The 24,052-nt window shown below is 41.1% G+C and overlaps 1 protein-coding gene across 5 annotated transcripts; it reads right to left on the reverse strand.

Moving 5' to 3' along the window:
- Window positions 1-1,497: 1,497 nt before the first annotated feature.
- On the reverse strand, window positions 1,498-22,055 carry SPDL1 (spindle apparatus coiled-coil protein 1). 5 transcript variants are annotated; one of them, XM_071443096.1, is made up of 14 exons: window positions 21,995-22,055; window positions 21,620-21,703; window positions 20,490-20,537; window positions 18,628-18,806; window positions 16,295-16,471; window positions 15,760-15,954; window positions 15,339-15,488; window positions 14,639-14,737; window positions 13,715-13,825; window positions 11,149-11,289; window positions 9,569-9,678; window positions 8,846-9,033; window positions 7,152-7,497; window positions 1,498-2,307 (listed from the first exon to the last, which is right to left on the reverse strand). In XM_071443096.1, exons 4-14 carry the CDS (start codon window positions 18,784-18,786, stop codon window positions 2,160-2,162), a joined length of 1,824 nt encoding a protein of 607 aa, XP_071299197.1. In that variant the 5' UTR covers window positions 18,787-18,806; window positions 20,490-20,537; window positions 21,620-21,703; window positions 21,995-22,055; the 3' UTR covers window positions 1,498-2,159. The 5 variants fall into 5 exon arrangements, with proteins under 5 accessions (XP_071299197.1, XP_071299199.1, XP_071299201.1 ...); XM_071443098.1 differs by having other exon boundaries at window positions 21,608-21,703; XM_071443100.1 differs by lacking the exon at window positions 20,490-20,537.
- Between the last annotated feature and the right edge of the window lie 1,997 nt (window positions 22,056-24,052).

Genomic DNA, 24,052 nt, shown 5'->3' on the forward strand with positions numbered 1-24,052 from the left:
GTTGTTTTAGGCTATTGGTGTCTCACAGTAGTGACAGTAAACAAATGTAACTTTCATCATTTGCATAATAAAGGATTTTTCTAACATTTCGTAGCATAAAAACTGTCGGGTCCGGCTGTCTGTCTCTGCCCCGACACGGGTAGAGTGGTTCTTTGGTGGGCGCGATGCAAAGGACGAGTCTGGACTCTTCAGCTTTCGGTCTTCAGGTTGTTTATTATTTCTTATCTACAAAAATTTTTCTGTCTGCCCAACAGAGGTCTGATCTGCAGGCAGTCACAGGCACTCTCTGACCACCCACGGGGCGGTCATGTCTTTTTATACTAAAACCTACGTATACAATATTTACCTTTATTTCCCAATGCTTTTCACCCATGTTGGCAAGTGCACTTTCACTAGAAACCAATCCCCAAGTGCCAACATCATCACAGGAGATGGAGGACAAGAAGAAGAAAGAAGAAGGACAAGACACGCCCCGATCTCTCCATCTTGTCTCCATAACCCCCCTGTACCAAAAACCTTAAAGTCTATATCTCACCTTCTAAATGTGTCTCTTTTACACCTTTTACTCTAAAGTGATTCTCTTGTCCTCAGACTCTTGTTACTTCTGTGGATGGATCAAAATCAAGCCACCAAGCACTCTTGGCAACATCCCAGGGTTTTCGAGACCCCCAAGGGTTCTCCTGGCATCTCTGGACATCGGGAACGATGTGCTGAGATCCCACAAAAAACCAGGATTTCTTCAACATGACATCATTTAAGTTCACTTATCAAAGTCAAGAAGAGCAAGAACTATTTCATGGCTACACATTTGCTGTCACTAATAATACCTGAGGTAAAAGTTAACAAGAAGATATTCTGTTTATGTAGCTTCATTACCAACAGACTGAAAAACTCAGCTCCATAGCAAATACCTTACATCAGTGAAGTGACACCATCTGATTCCATGACACACAGATTTGATTATTTTGTTCAACAGAGGCAGCAGCCACTGGGCTGTGCCTAAACAGAACTGTGCAGCAATGCTCTGATAATGAGAGGGAGCTGCCTGGAAAGGGAGAAGATGGGGTCATTAAAGTCACTTTTTAGTCACTTCTCTGTGATCAGAATTCAGTTTTTGCTGAGGTAAGTGACTGATGAGCTAAAGCCACCCACGTGCACAACCAGAGTTAACAAAATCCCAGCACCACTTCAGACCTGGCAGAACTGGAAACAAACCAGGGGGTTGCAAGACTGCTCCCAAATGTTTTTTTTTTCTATGATGGATTAAAAAGAAAAATTCTTAAAGAATTTCCAACCTTAATTACTGAGTCTTTTACTTAGAGACTGGCTAATCCATTCACCAGATGGAGCTCAAAGTATAGTACCATGACCCAAATGGAGTAATCCAACTTCCATACAAATACCTAACTTAAAAGGTCTCCTCAGAATTTTTCTTCATGAGCTTCAGGAAGTTACAGAACTGTCTCCTTAAAACATGACACACAGCACCTGCATTGCACATTCTTATCATTTATTGAGAGGTACTTCTTTTTTAACAAAAAGTTCTACAAAAGACATCACCTTCATTTAAAAATGGATTCATGTTTCTTCTCAAATACAATACAGGCTACATTTTATAAAGAAAGAAATAAATCTTTATTTAATTAACAGTACAAATACAAGAATACATAGAATATCAAAAACTGACCAACAAAACACATGGAGTGATTCACATGCACTTTTGTAAATAGGTCAGCCTTAAAGTTGAAAAGTAATACATTAGGATGAAAAATTTTAAGAATTCTGAATCTGGAAAATGGAAGAAATTTAGGAGCACATCACTTAGTTGAGTATTCCATCAACCCTGTCTAGCCTGTCTTACCATCTAATAAAACCTGGTAGCCAGAACCTCCCCTCCACAAGAGCCCTGTGCTTTAAGGAAAGCAAGGAATGTGTTTGGGGACTGCCAGGAGTGGAGAACAGGCCATGCCTCAGGTCAAGGGCAGGGAACACCTGAGGTGCCCTCAGGGAAGGCACCAGAAGTGCAGCTCTGCCCTGCAGTGACACCCCCATGAGAGCAGGCAGGTCAATAGTGAAGTGAGCAGCCTGGGCACTGATGAGAGAGTTCCCAGAGCAGCTCCTGCTGCAGAGCACCCAGAGTGGGTCCCTGCAGCAGTGACTCACTGCTGAGCACACTGAGTTTCACAACTTGCCTTAGAAGACACATACAATGTGGAATGTTTTTTCTTCTGGGTTTTCTTCTCTGTTGAGATTTTAGTTTCTCTCTTATCTTCTTCTGTAGTTTCAAATCTGGATTCAGCTGTTAACCTATAGGCAAAGCAACCATTCTAAATACATATTTAGTTAATATAAACCAGGACTAAAATAAGAATTTTAGGCAAAATCAACAAACCAGCTGGCAAACAAGACCATCCATATACAGAGACAGAGTAAGCATGGTTTAAGAAGAAAATGAGACTAAACCAAAGCATTTTTATATCACAGTTCATCACTTGAAGCTTCCCCCCACACCTCAGCTGCTGACATGTTTGGTAAGAAGGGTTATTGAAGAGGTGAAGAGGCTGAGATCAGCCTTCAGAAACAGCAGTGACTGTGTCATGCACAGAAAGGAGATCCAGTCCCCAAAACCACAACTCCAGGTGAAAAGGCTGAGCAACATCATACAAATGGGATGAAATCAAGCTCCTTGCTTCTACACCACCAAAAACCTATCCTTAAAATAATATGTTCCTTTCAACCTCATTCTACACTACTCTGGCCTTCAGCTTAGTGCTTGAATATCTTAAGTTTGGGGAAGATTTATTTTCAGGCCCTAAATGATATAATTTGTCTGCTGACATGTCTTAGTTTTATCTCCATTTACATTCCTAGCAGAATTGTCTCATTGCTGTTAAAAAGATAATTTTGAAATCAAAACATCAGATTGTGCTCAGATGCCTAAATCTTGGTTTTAACTTAATGAACATGCAAACATGCCGTTAGAACAATTGATGAATAGTGATATTTTACCCAACCAAATTACCCACAGCCCATTGACTGTTACACATGATTATTTTCACAGAAGACAGAAATTATGGAAAATGAAGTTCCAAATTAAACATCACTTTATATAACAAAACAAACTCTACACTTGTTTATCAGCACATACATTAAAGCAATTCTCTGGTGACCTCGTGGATTTTTAGTGGTCTCAGGAGGGCTCAGTGAGCAACCCACACCATGGGCAGCTGCTTTCAGTGATGTTTTTCCCAAAACAAATAGCTGCTTCTCAGTTGCCAGAAACTTATTTGCAATTCAGAAAGGTGCAGCTGAACATGAGGACTATGAAAGGAACTGTAACAAAAAAATTTGGGGAAATGCAGCTACAGATTCAGACTGCTGTCAAAGTCTGATGCATTGCAGGCCCTGTTCATGTTAATCCCTATAAGCACTGTCTCAACAGGCTGGACAAAACCAGGCTCTGCTGGGCACCTCCTCTAGATCAGGGCTTGCTCCACCATATATATATATATATATATATATATATAATATAATGTGCTTTGCATTAAAGCCACATCTGTAGCTCTGAGGGCTGAGCACCTCCTGCCATGGTCACCTTCACTTTGAGTTGGACAAATCCTCCTGTGCTTACAGCTACAAGGAATTGTTCAGGGAAGAAAGAAATGTGTTCTCAGCAGCCATCATCATCATCATGTGGTGTGCACACCCCAGCAGCTGCAGGTGGGGATGGAGAGTGGCTGTCCATGAACCTGCTCCTATGGCAGAGTCCATTCATTAGTCCCTCCCACTCTTGTGCCCTAACCAACTCCCACCCAAGGCCACCAAAACCACTACACCAGTGGCCAAAATTGCCAACAAGTAGAAAGAACTCAAACCAGAAGAACAAATAAAACCCACATTCACTTAAGTTACCTCCCAAAGCAGCACCAGGGGATTTAGACACAATATTGCCTTTTTGTGGCAGAATGTAATTATCTTAGCCTGTAATGTAACAACTCTGACAACCACATTCACCCTGTGCCTCTTGGGGAGCAGACAGAAGCCAGGACCAAGGGAGTGAAGCTGAGCCTGAGAAGGGTTGGGGCAGTTTTCCTCCTTTCTTTCTCAGTACCCCACTATCTTTCACTGGCAGGGAGTTTAATCTTGCCCAGGTCTGGCTTGCCCATGACCTCTGTCACCTTTACCCACAAATTTTACCCATCCAATGCTCTCCTTTGTCCTATGGAAGAGAGGGAGGAGCAGCTGATGTGCAGAGAGCTGAGGTTCACCCCACAGCTCTCAGAGCCCTGTCCTGGTTCATCAGGTGGCAGTACAGGGAATGGATCAGAGAGAACAGACAATGGTTAAACACTTGAGGCAAATGCTGGTGAAATTATGACATGATTCAAGCTTGGACTCTACACACTCCAAACCAGATCTAACTGGGGCTCCTTCTACCTATTTAAATAAAGATGAACTTGTCTCATCAGGTGGAGCTTTACTTCCCAAGGCTGAGGGCTGTGCCAAAAACCCAAAGAGCATTATTGGTGTACCCAGATCTCCTGCTGAGCCAAATGGCCACAGGCAATTGTTCAAAGCCCAAGTGAAATAGATTTGGTGTATGTAATCCAACTAAATAATTTAGGGGAGCAAATAAACTCTTTGACATCCAAACTCTTCTTTAGATCAAACTCAGGCAAACAACCTCAAATCTCAATGCAATATAAATTGTGCAGCAAGGACTAGAGTTTGCTGTTTCAGTTTAAGAAGGGAAGAAAAGCACTTCAATAGAGAAATGGATCTTTCTATTGACCAGTTAGTTGGCCAAACAAGAGATATCACTGCACATAACCTCTGCATTGCCAGAATTCCAGTAGGCATTGATTGAGAAGTAATAACCACCACCTGAATATTTAAATCTGTAGTCTCACCACTCCTATCAGAACCTGACCAGTGCCATCCCCTAGTGAGCTACTCCAGAGCTGGCTGGAGCCCTCTGGAAGGACACAGAGGTGCCCTGCACACACAGCTCTTGGCTGAGATTATCCAGCTGTACCTGCTTACACCTCCTCAGCAAGGAAATCTCTTCACACAAGGGACTTTGTCACCTCCACCAGCACACCCAGATCACTTCTGACCACTTCCTCATTGCCTCCTGGGCTGAGATGACAAAGTCAACCCCACTTTCTAGAAATTAAGTCTGCAGCCCTTTCACAGCTTAAGTGGCTCTGTTCTCTCACAATTCATGGGTCAATGTCAGAGCTCCACTAATTACTGCACAAAAACTATTCCAGGCACAAAACCAAGCCTCAGAGACCAGAACAGCCTTTTCACTGCAGCATCACATTTTAGTTGACACAAGGTCAAACACTGACAATTATCCACCCTTATTTTTTCCTCCCACAAACTCTCCCTGTTCAGGTCCCCACTCCTGATCAATTTGCCAATATTTTCTGTGCCCAAGGTTCAGCCACATCCATCACAGAACAGTCCAGAGATTCTTTCAGTGTTTAGAAATCCAGCTTCTCAAATACTCAGACTTCATCATGGCTTCCTATTTTATAGCACATCATAGCAGATCAGGAGTAAATAAATCCTTAATGTTAGCTTAATATCATGACCTGGGGTTCATTAACATAATCAGAAACAAACAACTTGCTGCCTGGATTTGCCTTTTACAGGCTCATACTATCACCAAAAAGCATAACAGCTTATACAAAGTTTTGTGGCAGCTTAATTGTGTTTGTGGTTTTTATTTTTCTAATATTTTCCATCTTTTGTTCCTTATTTGAACTAACAGCAATGGATACAAGATTAGAAACCTCCCTCTGAACTATGGTTTCACCTTCCTCTTCCATTTTTTCTACTCTCTCTTGCTTTCCAGCATCAACTCCATAAATAATTTCCACTCCTCACCCTCTCTCCAGTAGGTTCCCCCTTCAGTTCCCATAAACTATTTCCAACAGTTTCCTGTAAGCAGACATTAGATCTTCTATTCCCCAAAGCAATAGAAAGAAGTTAAACTTTTCATATCAGGTTACATTCTGCCTGTTCCTTTATGTGTAGAGGACATTATCAAAACCCAATACCATCACTAAATTATTCCAATCTTTCCTTTCCACTTTTTCCTCCATATCTGACCTTCCTGATCTTCCCTCCTCACTAACAATCCCACAGTTGAACACAATTGCTAAAACTGCTGTTTCTGCCGTATTCTCTCCACAGTTTAAGACAACTGCAGTGTTTGGCTACTTTAAAACTGTTAATTACATCCATGCAACCTTGAGGAATTGATCCAGGAGCCAAAGCACCAATCCAATTACCCTGAATGCCATTAACATTGGCTGTTTCTTCAGCAGATATTAGCAAGTTGCAAGCCCAAAACCTCTGGCCTAGCCTAGACAGTTTTTCTACCCCCAAACACTCAAGCATGTGTTTACAAAGAGTATGAAGAGAATACAAAAAGCATTAGTTGAGAAAGTAGAAAATCAAAGTCAGCATTGTTTTCACCAGAATAAAGAAGCTGGAGATAATGACTGTTCTCAGTTACTTTACCATCTAGCAAAAAGTAACTTCAATTCTCAGTTCAGGAGAAAAATCTCATCTTAATTTGGCAGTTGTGTTTCCAGCTATTGTGCATCCAGACCATGCATTTGTCTGACAACACAGACAGCTCATTGGTTCTCTATTATCATGTACAATGAAAGTTAACACAATTCAGGTGAAGAATTACTTAAATAATTTCTAGGCTTTTAGCTAAATCTGGAAGTTGCTGGGAGCTGAAAATAGGTATGAAACTGGAGCATGACTCCAGCTGCCTTTACGACCTTGAGCTGTAACACAGCTGTGGGGCAGCTCTGAGGGCACCAAGAACACAAAGTTCCTGATGCTGGAGCAAACCAAGTGAGCTGCCATGCTACCTGCACACCTCAAATGTCTTTCAACAGGAAAGTTACTTCAGAGACTGTTTTGAGAGTCTTTTATTAGTCAGTGCTTTAGTCCTTCTAAAAGGGAGTGAGAGGCTGAGCGTGGGCAGGCGGAGCTGAGGAATGACACTGCATGCAACACTGAGCAAATAGATCAAGCAGTGCAGAGCACAGTTCATGCAGCCAAAGAAAAGAGATGCAGCTCTGTGCTGAGGGCCTTGAGCAGAGACACAAGCTGACACTGACCTGGGGACAGCTGGAGCTGAGGAATTGTTTCCACTTCTGCTACTGGAAGTAAAGGTGACGTGATTCTCATCTTGAATTTTAACTCTTTTCCTTTCTCTTTCAGGTTCAACAATGTTTCGTATTGCCTGGAGAGCTGTGTGCAGTGGGGATGCTTGGACAGGCTGTTTTTTTGGAGAAGCATCACTTTGCTCCAGGTTTTTGGTAGTCATCTTTTTCCCTTCCTTACTTGGCAATTGAGTGAGAGCAGTTTCTTTCACTGGAGTATTTTTGCTGTCAAAGTAGTCACAAGTTGCATTCACTGGAATTCTCTCCCTCCTCTTTTTAGTTTTAGAACCTTTAAGTAATTCTAAAGGAAAAAAAATATATTTTTATTTAAATATATTTATATATATTTAAATAAAAATATATATTTTTATTTAAATATATTTTTATATATAAAAATATATATTTTTATTTATTTATATTTATGTAGAAAATATACATTTTCTACAAAAGAGAAGCTGGAGATTGCTTGTTCCCCAACACGTTCACAATAGAAGTAAGAATGTTTCACATTACTAAAGAGCTTGGAATAATTCTTAATAGACAATTTATAATTAGATATATATTTATATATATTTATATCTATATATATTTATATCTGTAATTTAATAGACAATTTTAATACCCTTAAAAGAACATTTCTTCATATAATCTGATCATCCCAGCAGAAGTTAACTTGAAAGAGACAACATCTTTCTCCTCATCCACTCTGTCTTTTCACCAAGGCTTTAAAAATTAAATGCTCTGAACTGCAGAGGAGTTTTTTTATTTGTGGAGGTAAGCTTCCACAAATCACATTTTAAAGGTAAATCCTCTGGGTGTGGACAAAACCAACTTTCCTATCTGGTTCCCTGTTCACGGAATCCCAGAATTGTTTAAGTTGGAAGGGATCCTAAAGCCCATCTCATTCCCAGCCCCTGCCATGGCAGGGACACCTTCCACCATCCCAGGCTGCTCCCAGCCCCACCCAGCCTGGCCTGGTGGGGCAGGGATGGGGCAGCCACAGCTGCTCTGGGCACCCTCAGCACCACCCTCACAGGGAAGTTTCATCCTAATATCTCACCTAAATTTGTTTAATAGAATCCTTTAATATTTAAAGGATAAATAGAATCCTTTTCCCCCACAGCTCCCTTGCTTTGCCCATACTCAGGTATCAGCTGTTTGTCAGGTGGGTCTCTCTAGTCACAATTTCATCCATATTAACTTTCTACACTATTTTCCTGGAAATGCTTTGCACCTCGTTCCAAAGCTCCCATCAGCTGCCTATACCCAGAGAGCTGAGGCTTACCACCACAAAGACACTGCTGCTATTATGGGAAACACCTGAGATTGGATCCCACCCACTCGAGTCTGGTTATCTACCTGTGCTCTATGAAGCCCCTGAACTGCCATTTTTAACTATAAACCTGCATTCTTTGGTCTCCTCTAGTCAGTGTTCACACATTCAAGTGAGGTCTTGAGCAAGGCAGGACTTTTCTACTTCAGCTCAGCAGATTTTGGATCAGGTCATTTCAGAAAGTCAGCAACTATTTAAGCATTCAATTCTGGAACTAAAACAACGTCTTCCCATTTAGTGTCATTCCATTTTTCCATTTCTAAAGGCTGAGAAAATCAAAAATTTATATTTTCCCTGATAGCAAAGAAGTTGTTACCTTCAGGTTCATATTTCATTTTCAGCTCATCCAGCATAACCCGCAGGTTCATGTTCTCACTCTGACAAGCTTGCAAATGCCTCTCATTTGTGAAGAGCTTCCTTTCAAATTCCAGGACCCTCTGGCTCTCATACAGAGCTTTCATTCTCTGCAGGGATAGCTCATTTTTCAGTGTTTCAGTTTCCTTGCTGGGATGGGAGGAAAATTATAAAATGAGTCACACTTGGATTAGTTTGGGTTTTTCTTTTAGTAAAGCAACAACTAAGCCCTGAACTTCAACCATAAATTGGTGTTTGTAAATTAGTAAGAAAAATCAAGCTTTTTTGTCCTATAAAACCTTCTGAGGGTTATTATCTCACTTTTTATAAGAGAAATAAACATACATAGCCTAGAGAATAAGGAAACTGTATGAGATTAACTTTTAATTTATTCAAGGTCTCAACTGCCCTGTATCTAGGAGTATTAACAACATTTCTGAAAGAAAGCAATAATCATAAGCAGTATTTCTGCTGTTATCCTTTAAAACATAAATGAAACTACAAAAAACAACTCTTAGTCCTATAATGAAGTCAGGTTGGTTCCACAGCATTAGAAAATGCACCAGGAACAAAACCCATCTGCACGTGGGTATGTGCAGCAACACACAACAGTAACAAAAAAGGGAGGATAAAACCAAGTACCTAGAAGATAACCCTGCTAGAACCTCAGGCTGGAATCACTTACTTGGAGTTGTCAAGTTTAATTTGCAGTAAATCTGCATAGTAACCATTTTCAGAGTCACTTCCTTTTGCTCCATTAGCAGGTCTGGACTCCTCCATATTCTCATATAAAGTCTGATAAAGAACAAGTATCAGCTTGTCAGGCAGTGACCTTTCAGAAGCACATTAGCTTAGTTCCTAGGAGACATTTTCTATGCATTTTGGTGGTAAAGCCTCATCATAGAGGGATTTAAACACAGATGATAAAACTCAGCTGCTCTGAGTACCTTCTCATTTGTTACAAATGTCAAATAGCACTAAAACTGACAGCTCTCTCTCATTCACTGAAAAAAGGAAAAAAGTGAGTTATCTCAACTCCAGAAGGTTTGCAAGCAGCTCTGCACTTGAAAATACAGGGTATTTAGTTAACCCACAGGGAATTTTTCTCAGCATTTATTTCTAGGGTCAGCAGCTGGACCCCAGAGGAATATCAGCCATGCCCATCAACAGTCAAAATCTCAAAATCAATTACACATTTCAGATGAGGAAGTTGGTTCATAGTAAAGGTTTTAGAACACGTGACACTGGGGTTTTTGTTTGGTGTTTTTTTTCTGAACAAGCAGTACTCAAATTTAATCCTGTCCCAGAGACCTCCCAGGCTCTGGCACTCACTGCCTACAGATACTTTTGGTGGTTATTGGAATCAATCATTCCATTTGCCAACACTACTTATTTATGGCCTATAGACAGAAATTAAGTACAGATCAAGTTTAAACATGACAAAACTGGTAAAACAATCAGGCTTCTTCAATTATTGCTGAAATGGGTTAAGCCTGGCTTCACACCAGATTATTGGGTTAAATGCAGAATACAGGAGGCTATCCTGGAAAGCACAGTCCTACTGCACAAGCAAATACACCTCAGTTTGCATTCCAAAGCTCTGATAAGAAAGGGCCAAACAAGTCCAGAAACATGCCAGAATTAAGAAAGGCTCCAGTTTTGCACTCTGGAAACACACAAACATCAGTAGTATTACACTGTGTACACAGAAATCCTCATGTGTTTTTTCACTTTTCTAAACACTGACAAGATGTTTTCAAGCTGCATAAGAAGACTGAAAAAACTGCTTTACAAGGATAATTAAGCACCTGAGTTTCACTAGAAAAGAACATGCTTTAGCTGCAAAGTTGAGCCACATCAAGAAAATAAAAATCCATGAAATTCAATAGAGCTGAGGCTCTAAAGACTAAAGCCTAAGCACACACAGCACAGGTGCCAAATGACTGCACCTTCTCAGGGAAAAATTGGATGGCACAGCTCAGTGAGCTCTGACCAAGTAACTATAAACGATATCAAGGTGCTTCACACAGGACAAAAATTGTTTCTTCAACCCAGGTGTTGAGTGGGGCATAATTTTCTGCTTCTCTACACTTGAGGAGTCTAATCTTCTCCAGCTGCAAACTACAATTCAGGTCAAATAAAGATATGAGTCAGCTTTTGGATACCTTCTTCAACCTGAGCATGCACTTCAGATAATTTTCATAATTCTTGTTTTCATGTTTTAGTTTCCAGTTATAATTTTCCACTTAATTAAAAACCACATACCTTAAATTTTTCTAGCTGCCTCACTTTCATAAGAAGATCTTCTATTTCACCATTCTTTTGCTCTAACATGGACTGTAAGCGTTCCAGCTGATCAAACTCTGCCTGGGAGCCTTTCAGCTGCAGCAGTGTGGCCATCTGCAGCTGGAAAAGAGGAAAAAACTATTTACAACAAGCACTGGGATTAGTGACTGCAAATCCCAGCCTTTTACACAAAATTGGTTCCTCTAGCCTTGTAATTCTAAACCTGAACATAGAAGGGCACTGGGTGCTTGAATTCAGTCTCTGTGACACAATCCCAGCAATTATCAGCACAGACAGCCCAAGGCAGAGGGCAGCTGAGCTCTCAGTGAGCAGTGCAGCCCTGGGCTGTCCCTCTCACCTCTCTGCTGGCTGAGGAGCACACACACCCTGCCAAGGGCACACAGAGCATTCCACACCCCCCATCAGCACCAGGCCAGCCAGAGGCCAGGCTCAGTCCAGGCTGACTTGTCAGAGCTGAAATGCATCCTGAGAACTCTCTCAGGAAAACCCCCCCACTTTTTTCAGCTTAACCCCCCCACTGTTTTCAGTTATAACACCACCACGTTTGCCTTCCACAATATTAACCCAAGAATTTCAGCTTTTTCTGCTTCTCCAATGGAATACCTCTTTTGAGGCAAAAGAACACCCTCTGTCATTATAAAGAAGTTATAAAAATCTTACATTTACAGCAATATGTCAATTGGTGTTAATAACATTGAAGTACAAGGATCTTAGTACATTTAGTTACAGGTGATACATCAGACATTTAAACAAGAAACAGAATAAATGAAAGACTTCACAAGGTGTTAGGGAAAACTAAGACATTTTTATCAATCTAGTCAGTATGGATAAGGTAACACTGGGAGAAATCAGAGGGAAAGGATCAAGTAAAAAAAATGAGATTACAGAGGGAAAGCAAGAAGAGCATTTACCCTGTAGAATCTCTTATGTCAGCTAAAGGGTATTGATGATTCTGTGCACAAATTAGAGCTAATGAAAGATTCAATCATCTCCTCAGAGCTTCTACAGGATGTAAGGGAGGCAAAATTGGAAACTCCACCTCACTGGCTGCCTAAAACATTCCTCACAGCTCCCAAGTACAGACACCCAACCTTTTTCCCTTTTTCCTTAAAAGCCCTCCTGCTAACTGTCAGAAATGCAAATTGCAGCTGATCTACATAACAAGGAACTTAAAGAAACTGGAAAGGATGCTCTGGACTAGAAAAAATACACTAGAGGTGAAAAAGCTTTCCCAGGAGTGCTGTGTACATTCTGTTCAGGAGCCAGCTCCTCAGGATTTACCAGTAATTACCACAAAGTGAGATTCTTAACTAAAGATGCACCAGCAGTTACCTCTCCTGTGGGGTAAGCAGCTTTGAGTGGAGAGATCAGCTAAACTCAGATTGAGCTGTAACTGGCAGCATCTCAGTGCAGCACAACACACAGAGGATGCTAACAGGGATTTAAGACAGCAGCTTAAGCAAAACAGCTGTCCTAACAAACCACTCATCTCCTGTACCAACAGAAAAAAAGTAGAAAGAATTCCAAATAAGAACATGAAGCACTAGTACAGGAATACCAGTTTACCTCCATTTTTGGTACTTTTAGTATTAGGTGTGTTTGTTACACCATTCAATGACTGACTCACCCCATATCACAAAGAAAATTTCCAAAGCAACTGATCCTACCCAATGACTGTCCTCATTCAAATCTTTGCTGTATCAGTAGGGTTTTTCTTCTCCTTTAAGACCACTGTTTAAACTATTTTCAACCTACTCCACAAAACCTAGCTAATACAAACCTTCAGTGCAACTCATCATAGTCACCCTTGATGTTTAAGCACTCTCCTCAAACCACATGACCAAGCAGTTGATCAAAATTAAAGGATCCACTTTAGAATTAGAAAAAACTTGAGACCAACATGAAAAGAGTTGGCAGCTCTGCAGCATCCCCCTGACATTATCTTGTAAATCAGCTTCTGCTAACTAGTCCTCAATATTAACCACCAGGCTCCCATCCTATTTAACTTAGAATTATGAAAATTAGGACTTATTCTTACACCAAAAATAGAGAAAAGAATGAGACAAAATATGGACAAAGACAAGAAAGCAACACAGAGGTAGGAAAAACCCTACAGTGTGATGGTGGTAAAAGCCTGTCATTTTCTTTGCTCCCAATCTTAGCAACCACAGTAAAAGTACAAATACTTGATTCATGTAGTATAAGGATTGGACAAGAAAAGAAAAAACAATTCCCAAGACAAACTGAATGCTGGTTTGACTGACAGGAGCTGTGTTTTACTTTTATCCATTAAACAACTACTGCCAAAGTGAGCAAACATGGTGCCCTCACTGTAAGGTGGATGCTGTTGGAGCATAGCAGTCAAACAAACAGCACATCATCATCTCACTTGTTTTTTCTCCCATTTCCCTCCCCCCAGACTACTGCACCATATTTTAGAGATAACAAATCCCCTGGCCTGTGCATTAAAGCAGTGCCTTATCAGACCCAAGGACACCCTGGAGTATGACAGGAATCATCCTACCTTCATTCTTTGCAATTGTTCTCTAGTGAATGCATGCTGTTTTTGTAGGGACTGATATTTTACTTTCACACTGATCAGCTGTCGTTCCATTTCTGCCCTACGGTCCTCCACCTACAGAACATTGTCAACAATTATTACTGGGAAATCACAACACCTGCTGTCACTTGGATGAGGAATGGGATCAGGACATGCTGCCTAGCAATTGGTGCTCAGTCTGCAAACACTGCTTTTCCAGCAGCACTACTTGTAAATACAGGCTACTGGCTTAGCCCTGTGATACAAGTGAATAGACAGTGCCACTGAACCCCAACCAGTGAAATGCAACAGATTTTCCTTTTGTTCTTTTGATATCAAAATAAAGTAACATTCCATATGCTTCAGTGTTGCTGTAGAATGGTTTTGTCCACTGGCAGCAGAACAGTTTAAAATGATCTGAACTGTTTCCCAAGTTCACCCATCCCCTGGATGCTGCCATGAAATAATGTTCCCTATGCATTTAACTCTTACTCAAAAGCTAATTCCAAAACCCTCCCAAAAGCTCCAGCATCCAGACATTTTCAGGAAGTGTGTAAGGCAGCTTTTAGCAGCAACTGTTAATATTTCACATGCTGCCATTAAAGGTGGATTTATCAGCTGAACACAACTTCAAATCAAGAGTTGCAGACAGAACCATGATGAACCCTCAGTCACAACTTTTAACTTGATAGTCAGATAACTTGAAGTGATTCCATTAAATTTACAAATTCCTTATCTACAGAAAGAGCATCAAATAGTTTTCCACATATCAGATCAAAAATGAAGTTATATTTAAGGAATAGAGCTACATGCTGGCCAGATCAGGTGCAAAAAATACTCCCATATTTTCAATACAATACAAGAAAGAAAACTGAAAATACTTCTCAGGCATCTGTTGCACAGTTGTACCTCAGCAAAGAGAGAATTGCCTTTACTTGTAGGGTCCAAAGATTGTTGCACTGCATGATCCAGCTGAACCTGAAGCTCCTGATTAGCCTCATGAGCTTTCTAGATTAAAGCAAAGAGGATATTAGTCATTTAAGCATCTGATGTACTGCATACACAAATTTAATCAGATAGCTTTACCTCTTTTTCATTTCCTATACTTTAGCAGAGATTATATTGTACTGAAGTCCTTAACATACAGTTCTAGTAACAAAAATTAATTTCATTTCACTAAAACACTTAATATTCCACTTGTTCTTCAGGAAAAGAGCACAACTAAAAGCCTTTAAGGGTAAGCTTTGATGTTCATCAACTGGATTAATGATATTTAGATCACTCTCCCTGTATTCATCTGTGACAAATGCTCTACTTCCCAGTACAAGACTCTCCAAAGCATTCAGCAGGAACTGGAAATAAAAAGGAGAATTCTGCCAGTGACCTGTGAGCAGGTCCCCAAGAGGCAGAACAGTGCCATGCAAAGGCTCCCCTTTCAGAGCTGCCACAAAACAAGGCCAACAGAGAGCTTTTACCAGCAGGCAGCACCAGACAGGACCATTATCCTTCTCTTTTCCCTCTCCCTCACATCTCCCCCTTCACAAAAACCACAACACACCTTGTGCAATTTGGGATTATCTAGCCCTGTGACTAACAATGAAGAGAATACCTCTAATGCATTGCAGTAAAAGACAACTTCTTTTTCCCTCTCTTCTTTGTCCCCCTGCAGCCGCTCCAGCTGGTTCCGTAAGTTGCTGTTCACCAGCTCCAACTGCTCCTTACTGCACTGCAGCTCGTTCAGCTTTTCTTCATCACTGGCCTAAACAAACAAAAAAGCATCACATTAAAAAGATTTCAAACAACTGAAGACAAGAAGACCTAAGTAGTAATTAGTTTTGATACAAAATATTATCTTGAAGAAGATATTACAGCCCAGCTATTAAGGCTGTCATTTTTTGCTGTGCACATTGTCTGAATAAAAGTCACCCCTAACGTGGCACTATGGACAGCACACCTAAAAATGAATGAGCAAGAGGGCAGAATTTCATCTTCAACTAGGCTACACTGCAAATGCAGAGCTCCTCACACACCTTCTGACTCTGGAGCTCAGTGAGCTCGATCTGCAGGCTGAGCATTTCTGAAGACATGGTCTCATGGACACGCTCAGACATCATGTGCAGTTCTTCTGATTTGGCAGCAATGATTTCCTTCTGGTGCTCCACTTTTTGTCTCAGTTGTTTCTCTGACAGTCGGGTTTCATCCAGTTCTGCTTTCAGGTTCTCCAACTTAAAAACAGTTGAGAACTAAATAGTATCATTTCATGGTAAATTCTTGAAAAGCACAATACTTCTGACTGCTCCAATTCCAGAAAAGGTCTTGGAAACACAAGAGTAGCTTTTAAAAATAAGCAGTGAAATTTAATCTCATTCAAAAGTGACTACACAGATATTTTTTTAAAAACCAACCAAACAAGCTACTATACACTATTTATTATTTCTTAGTTAAGAAATAATACTATATAGTATTATTAGTGTATACACTATTTATTATTTCTTAGTTAAGAGTGCACTTACAAGTTAAGAAAACAGTATCAACAACTTTTTAGCTATATTTTAATTATCAAACCTTGTTTTTAAGGTCACTGATTTCTTGTCCATAGGCTCTGTCAAGCTGCTCTTTCTGTTTATCCAGTTGCACATTTTGCTGTTGCTTAAGGGACTCACACTCAAAATTCAAGCTTTCCAACATTCGATTCTTGAGTTCAATTTCTCTCTGAAGTGTGTATTTCTCTTGTTCAAATTTCTGAAAGAAATGACACACTAATAAATCTAGATGTAATTGTACACTGTTCCCTAAGCATTTATGAAAAAGCACAGGCTCAGAACCAAGATGCTCATTTAGTCTTTTGTTGGGAGTGCCAGTTAGAGAGTTGTAATATCCATGTTATAAAAAAATTAAAATAGCTGCTCTAAAATGTTATGATTTATAAATGCTGTGTTTATAATTTGATTGTGAAATATTCTCTTCTCCATGGAAACTCTGTATTTCTTTGCACCCAACATGAAATGTGTGGGTATCTTTTCTGCAAGGGCCATAGATTTACCCAGAGTTTGTATGTCCTTTCTACCACTACAGAACCCAATTATGTTAAAAATTACTCCAGTCCATCAAGCAGAACAGCTGAATTCAATAGTTTTTTTAAGACAGCTAAATTGTCTGCTTCATAATAAATCCCATCAACTCTTCCAGACTGAAGAATAATTTTTTAAACAGCTTCTATCTATGCTTGATTGCATGTTTGCTAATTACAAAGGGCAGCTTCATTTTACTCTTCCATTTGGCCAGCAATTAAGGAAAAGAAAATCTTGAAAGCAAAAAAGGTAAAAAGGAAGCCAAATTAATCTAAACATTTCAGATTTTTATTTCCTTTTCAAAAGAACCTAACTCTTGAGACACAAAACAGAATTAAATAAAAACCTGAAAGCTGTCAGGTATCAAAGTGACCTCTGTGGCCTAGACACAGCTTATCAAGGACAGGCTCAGCTCTCAGGGCAGAAGCTTGAACACAAAGATAAAGACTGGCCACAGGACAGGTTTGGGAGTGCACTGCTTGGCCAGAGCCAAGAACAACAAAACCCCAGCAGGACCTTGCCTGCACACGGCTACAGAAGAGCACACAGAGCCTCCTGAGAGGCCTCTGTGCCTGCTGGTAGAACCCACACTTGTGTTCACAATTACTGCACTCAGAATGCACAGAGGAGAGCCAGAGAGGGATTCAAAGGCTCTGAAGAATCTCTTGGGTAAGCCCAGCTCCCACAAAGTGTTATTCTACTGTATGAAGGCCCACAATTCCTGCCCTCCAGCCCTGGAATCCAGGCTCCCAGCCAGGCTCAGAAGGTGGCTCCAGCCTCCCACACAGGGTCACAACCTCTGGGAGCAGCTCAGTACCTGCCCTGTGTGCAGGTCAGCTCAGAAGGTGGCTCCAGCCTCCCCCACAGGGTCACAACCTCTGGGAGCAGCTCAGTACCTGCCCTGTGTGCAGGTCAGCTCAGAAGGTGGCTCCAGCCTCCCCCACAGGGTCACAACCTGTGGGAGCAGCTCAGTACCTGCCCTGTGTGAAGTCAGCAGGAAAGGATCATCCTGCCCTGGCTGCCTTGGAACCTGGGCCTTCAGCTGCCTCTCACACAAAGATCACTAATGGTGAACCAGAATACAAAATTCTGTCCATTCAGAACAGCTGGGTGCTGCACCAAAACAAACCCTTCAGCTCTATCCCAGGAGAAGGGATGGATGCACAACCAGAAAGAGACTAATGGAAGATAAATAATTTATCTGAAATGCAAGCTGGCTGAACACAAAGAAGGCCATTAAAGCTTTTGGGAAAATCTCTTCCACTTTTCATAACTGGAATTTTCTCAAACAATTACTAAAAAGAAAACTAAATAATACCTCCATAACTTAGCACTATGCTACTCCTTTTTCTGAGCTGCAAAGGAATGTGCTAAAAAGCTCAGAACCTCTGGGTATTGGGAAAATTTGAAACCTTTACTAGAGAAGAAATCAATTTTACAGTCTTGCTGCTAGCATTCTTTGCACAGCTTTTAAGTGATATAAAGTTGACTGGGAGAGCATACATAAATGGATTGCTAGACAGAGGAAAAGCATGCTCTGAAGCAAATTTACTTTAGCATTTAGCACTCATTTTACATTAAAGGCAATTAGTCCTACATGATACTGAACACTTGATGCATAATTAGCTATGAAACCCTCTCCCAGTTAGATACAATTACACTCAATGTCTTACAGCTGAGAAAAAAGCCCTCTCTTACAACTACTTAGAGCTTTATTAAAATTAATCTAGATGCTCAAAGGCATGAAAACACCTGTGCCTTGCAGAAAACAGTTAAAATAAAACAAAGTTGTGGTTTTGAACTTGGAGAAGAAAAGGCAGTCATCACCTCAGTTTTCTCAGTCAATTCACAGCGTGTTTGATCCAGCTGGTTCTGAATCTCACTTTGGGACTCCAGTAAATGCAAACCATATTGTGCTGCCTTTCTTCTCTCATTCTCTGCTTCCTTGAGTTGCTGTTTAAGACTTAAAATGGTCTCTGCCTCCATTTTTCTTTTTTTATTCAACACTGCAAAGAAAAAAAAAACCTTAAAAATATATTGCAGTAAATAGGTTTTATAGATAAGAGTAGTTATCTGAAAGAAGTTATTGGATTTCCTTTCTTAACCAGGACAGAACCATATATTTTTGCAATACAAGACACAAAAAAAAAGCTCACAAGCAGACCTGTGAACAGTAAAATAACTGAAATAGTTATTTCTTCATAAACTTGGTTACTGCCTTATTTTTGATTATATCTAGCATGCAGCAAGAGCACTCCTGTGCACCCAGCCTTTCTTTGTGCAGCACAACCAGAGTTAATTTAGGATAGAGCTCTCTTGCCAAGTACAAGACAATTAAATAACCTTAGGAAAACACTTCTATGCACTTGGCTGACATTATTTTCTCTGCATTACAAACCAAGCCCCACTAAGTCCAGCATTTCTTGTGTACACAAATAACACTTAAGATTGGAGTAGGCAGCTGCCTTAGCAGGAAGGGTACTCCTAATAACATTATGTGGGATGGAGAAACAGATAACAGGTAAGCAAGGGAAGAGTCAAAAACAGCAGCCCTGTAAAATATATGGAGTTTAACACAGGGCTTTGCATCTATTTAAGTGCTTAATGGAGTCCTTCAAAAATTAGTTTATTTGTTGGTAAATAATCATCTCCTTGTCTCATTTCAGAAAATTCATCCTTTTCTAACTGTATAATGAAAGACAGAAGGTGAATTTTGCAAAAAAGTTAGCCAAAGTAAATCCAACAAACCAAGTATTTAAAAAAATAAAAAGTCAAATTAACACCATAAGCTCATATGACTGCTTGCTCCCAAATCTGCTAAATCAGCCTGCTGCAAAAAAATCCTATTAAGACAGAAAATGCTAAGTAACTTGGGCTTCTGAACAACATATGCCAAGAGGAGGAAATAACAGAGGGAGACAAAAAAAATCTTGCAGTTGATTTTTTAAAGCCAGGGCCCATAACTTTTATATAATTTTAGAATTAAAGTACTTCTGTATTGAAGACCTGACTCCTGCTTTTTGTTCTCACAGAGCAATTTTTTTGTTGTCATTTCTTACTGGCACACCCATCATTCTCATGAATGTTGTAATAGCCATCCTTCACTTCTTTTCTTTGCTAACTTTTAGTCAACATGAATAACTCCTAGGGGAGTTACTCAGCTTCTATAATAGAAAAGAATTTAATTAACATGCAGAAGTAATTGTACCATTACTGTGCCAATTCCTTTCCAAGGCACAAGATGGAAACGATCACATTCTGATTTTTGCATTTTCTCCTCACTTGTTGCTATCCAGGTTTAACACATACAAAGAGATTTTATCCAGCCAGGCTTTGAAGCTTCGGTTTTCACCTCTAAGCCTCAAATTCTAGTTCTACATTTATACTAAAATAAGCCAGGGAAACAGGAATTTTGCATACTAAGACTCATCAGTATCATACTAATACAGGGACACCGCATAAAAATTAATTACTAAGTGTTTAAGGCAAGGTGTAGCAATACAAGAACATAGGCAGCAACTTCTGCCAAGTATTTCCACTGGTAAAGAGGATGAATGAACCATTGTTCACTTACAAAAACAGAACTTTAAAAATAGCTTTATTTTCTGATCAGACAATAGCATAGAGGCAACACAGCCACATGGCAGTTCCTAGTTTACTAACTTAAATGAACAACATGCTTAACTCACCTCCAGAAGCCCATTGAAGTAGTTCTTGACCTTATTCTTCCACCCCACCTTTAAAGGAAAAGAAGTTGTCTAGTCTGGATGAGTCTGAGCTGCCAGCAGAGCCCTTCAGAGCAGTCCCTTTTCAGAACAGGCTTAACCCTGCTGGCTGCCTCATGAACATGCAGATCACAAGCTAAGCCCCCACATAAATGCAAATCTTATTCAAATCTCGGTGAGGCAGCTGTCAGACAGTTTAGCAACAGTCAGGTCAGGCAATGCTGCCAAAGGATGGATGCTCTGCAATTGGGCTAAGGTCACCTTCTTCTGGCACACCTGTAATTTTTAAGGGGGGGATTTTTGTCTCACTCTCTCCTACTACTTAAGTTCTTTTAATTTCTCTTCCAGTTTCACATACAAGAACTTTGAGCTCCTAATAAATTATTTAATAGACAAGAGGAAAAAAAAAGTATGGGTTTTTTCTTAATTTTACAGTTGAAGTAGGGAGGAAAAGAGAAATAGCTTTCTTATTCACACACTCCTGCTGACTATTAGGGGAAACAGCAAGTATGTCTTTTGGAGCACAGCCAACCTCAATTTTTCCTTGTCAATTCTGGATGAATCAAACAAGTCCAGGTAGTTTTGTTCAAGAAGCTGTACACTGAAATAATTGCCAGCAATTTAGTATTATACATGAGGCTAAGTAAATTACTCTGAAAATAACGTTTTAAGATCAATTGAATGGGGAGCAAGGTGAGTAGGCAGGAGGAAGGCAATAACAGACATCAGTCTTCATTTATTCTACTGAGTTACAAGAGTAACTCACTTCTGGCTAAATATCTTCAAACATTTAATGAGAGATTCTACACACCTCGATTATTCAACCATTCAAAGTCTCCTTAATAAAAGTAACAAGGTAGGAGATAAAAGGCAGTCTGTTGGCTTTCTTCTCCCACTCTAGCACACTTCTCTGGTTAAACTCCTATTCCCCAAGGCCACACGAAACAGCTGCCTGAGCTCTGATCCTATCAAAAGTGCATTTTGTGATCAGGAGCACACGTGCATTTTGTGATCAGAAGCACGCAGTCTCCAGGGTGGTTTATCTCCCTTATCCCAGGCATTCCCACGACCCAGTTACTTACACAAGCCCGTACCTGCACCTACCACGCTGCACGCTCAGGCTGAAAGCTTTCCGGAGCCGATCACCTTCCACAAACAGGCTCTTGGGAGGGCCGGTACTACAGAGAACAACAAACATCACACAACAGCCTCACCGTTGGGCCACACAGAGCCGGCTCTGGCAGCGCTGTGTGTCACCAGCGCCATGTCCCCGCTGTCCCCTCCTGCCGGGACCAGACCCCCACACCCGGTATGGCCCAAACGGGCTCGCCTCGCTCCTCCGCGGGCTGTGAGGCAGCCAACGGCCCCACCGGCTGCAGGGAACGGCGGCGGGCACGGCAGCAGCCCCAGAGAGAGCAAACCCCGCTCCCCTTCACTGCCCGCCCTCGCTCGCTGCCCTCTCCCCGCACCCGCCGTTGCTGCCGTTCAAACCGGGCTCCGCGGCCCCGCCCAAGTCTCGCGAGATCCGCCCCGCCCGCTCCGGCCCCGCCTCCCGCGCAGGGCGGCCGTGAGGGGCCCCGTGAGGGCGGCTCCTGCCCGCGGCTCCCGGGGCGCTCGCGGTGATTCTATCTCAGCGCTGCCGCAGGGTCGCGGCCGTCCCGGTTATTGGTGTTAAATACAAAGCTGTCCCGAACCAAATCGCACACCGAGGAGAGCAATTTCTATGTTTTATTCGAGTTTGCCCGAAGTAGGAGCTTAGTGGCAACGCGAAAGGCTGGCTAACCGACCAGCAGAACTTCACACTATTTATGCGTTTCAGCATAGGCATCAGCACTCGGCGGTTACGAATTCCGTAACTTTTCTATCGGTGGGTGCCCAAACCGCTGTTTGCTGTCACACCTCCGGTTCCTCGTACCGATCCTCATCTCCCCTCCTGAGGGCACGGACGGCGCCTCCCGCCGGCTCAGCCCAGCCCGTCCCTCATGCCCGTGCCGCAGGTTAAGCGCTTGTAGCACAGCTGTCCAATCCTCCTGCTTTTCTCTCCAGCTTGCTCTGGTTTCCACTCATCCTCACTTCCGTACCAGGGAGGAATTTTATAGTGCTCAAGTGTCCGCTATTCCCAGATTTCCTAAGCACTGAAGACCTGAGTGATATCCACAAAGAAGACCAACATCCATCAGCAGAAGCATTTCACCATAGCTATTTAGGAATCCAAGCACACGTGTCTAAATTTTTGTTGGGTTTTCTTTTTGGTTTTTTTTTTTTTTTGCCCCAAAAGATAACCTTAGTAAATTTTACCTTTTAAGCAGTGATTAAATTTTTGATCTGTTCTGTAAGATTAATATATTTTTGTACTTACTATTCTACTTGATGCGACATCCCTAATCAAAGCCACTGCATGTAAACGTGATAGCAAATTCTGCTTTTAGTGAAACATCAAGTAATGGTTAAATGATTAAACTCAAGCAACAGGCTGTAAGTAGGTGCAAGGATAACAATCCTATTTGGAGGAACTGGAACAGAAATAGATGCCCTAAGAAAAAAAGGGGCTGAGAAAATAAGCAGAGTTCACAGGGAAATTGAGAGAAGGAGTCAATAAAATATTCTTACTATCAAAATTACACTACTACTTTCCTATCAAAATGGAAGTCTAATTTCTGTCAATAGAAATAGGATTAAAAATTAAATACAGAATGGTCTAGACAGGCAAGAATACCAAGTTGATTAAAGCAGGGACAGGAAATGAGACAATCCTCTTCTAATCCTGATTCTGCTGCGTTCACTGTGTGATTAACCACAGCAAATACCCACAGCTAAACCCCCTTGTTTTAAAATAAGGATAACAGTGACTTAATTAAGAACTCCATATAACTCCACTGACAGGAAGTGAGTACATCTCAGAAAAAAATGAAATAAGTTGTGAGTTCTAAGTATTAGCATGGTTACTCCATCCTCATAGCCTGCTAAATTCTAAGAGTTAGAATAGCTGCTACTTCCCCCACTTTGGTTCCACAGTCATCTATAATAGCTGATGTTCAATATATGAAATATTTTAGCCAACTCCATAACATTTTCCTCAGCTTAGATTTTCCATTAATGCTTTAAAGCAGAGTTGGGAGCTTAGATGCAAAGTAACTGTTGTCATCTTGTTGCAGGGGTGCCATACTGTTGTCTCCTTACCACAAAAGTTCCAAACCTTCTTGGTGTTGCTCCTGGGCACCTCCTCAGAGCACTGACTCTTTCCTCTTCACAAAGCAGCCCCTGACCCCAGTTCCTTTCCCAACCACTCTTTTATAGCATCTTCTGCTCATTGCTTACAGCTGTGGCCTGTTAAGGTCAGGCCTGTTCCTAATCTTTGATAATTGGCCCAGCTGCAACTCCTTAGGGGTAAGATTACTTTCTACACTATCTTTATTTTCTTATATTCTATCCCCCTACAAGGAACTAATTCATGATTTAAATAATCCATTATCTTCAGACCTGTTCTCTTCCCCTTGCTGAAATGGCAATCACAGGGGCAGTTTTAC

This window comes from Agelaius tricolor, unplaced genomic scaffold (genome assembly GCF_023055355.1).
Source record: "Agelaius tricolor isolate 1412-34295 unplaced genomic scaffold, bAgeTri1.0.p SCAF_18, whole genome shotgun sequence".
Taxonomy (NCBI): domain Eukaryota; kingdom Metazoa; phylum Chordata; class Aves; order Passeriformes; family Icteridae; genus Agelaius; species Agelaius tricolor.

Bases quoted from the DNA above. Each gene is read 5' to 3' on its own strand.
- SPDL1 (XM_071443100.1), bottom strand. From the start codon at position 18,786: ATGGAGGCAGAGACCATTTTAAGTCTTAAACAGCAACTCAAGGAAGCA. The intron at 16,472-18,627 runs GTGATGACTGCC...CATTTCTTTCAG, and splicing joins AATTGACTGAGAAAACTGAG to AAATTTGAACAAGAGAAATA. The intron at 15,489-15,759 runs GTGTGTGAGGAG...TTGTTTGTTTAG, and splicing joins CTGAGCTCCAGAGTCAGAAG to GCCAGTGATGAAGAAAAGCT.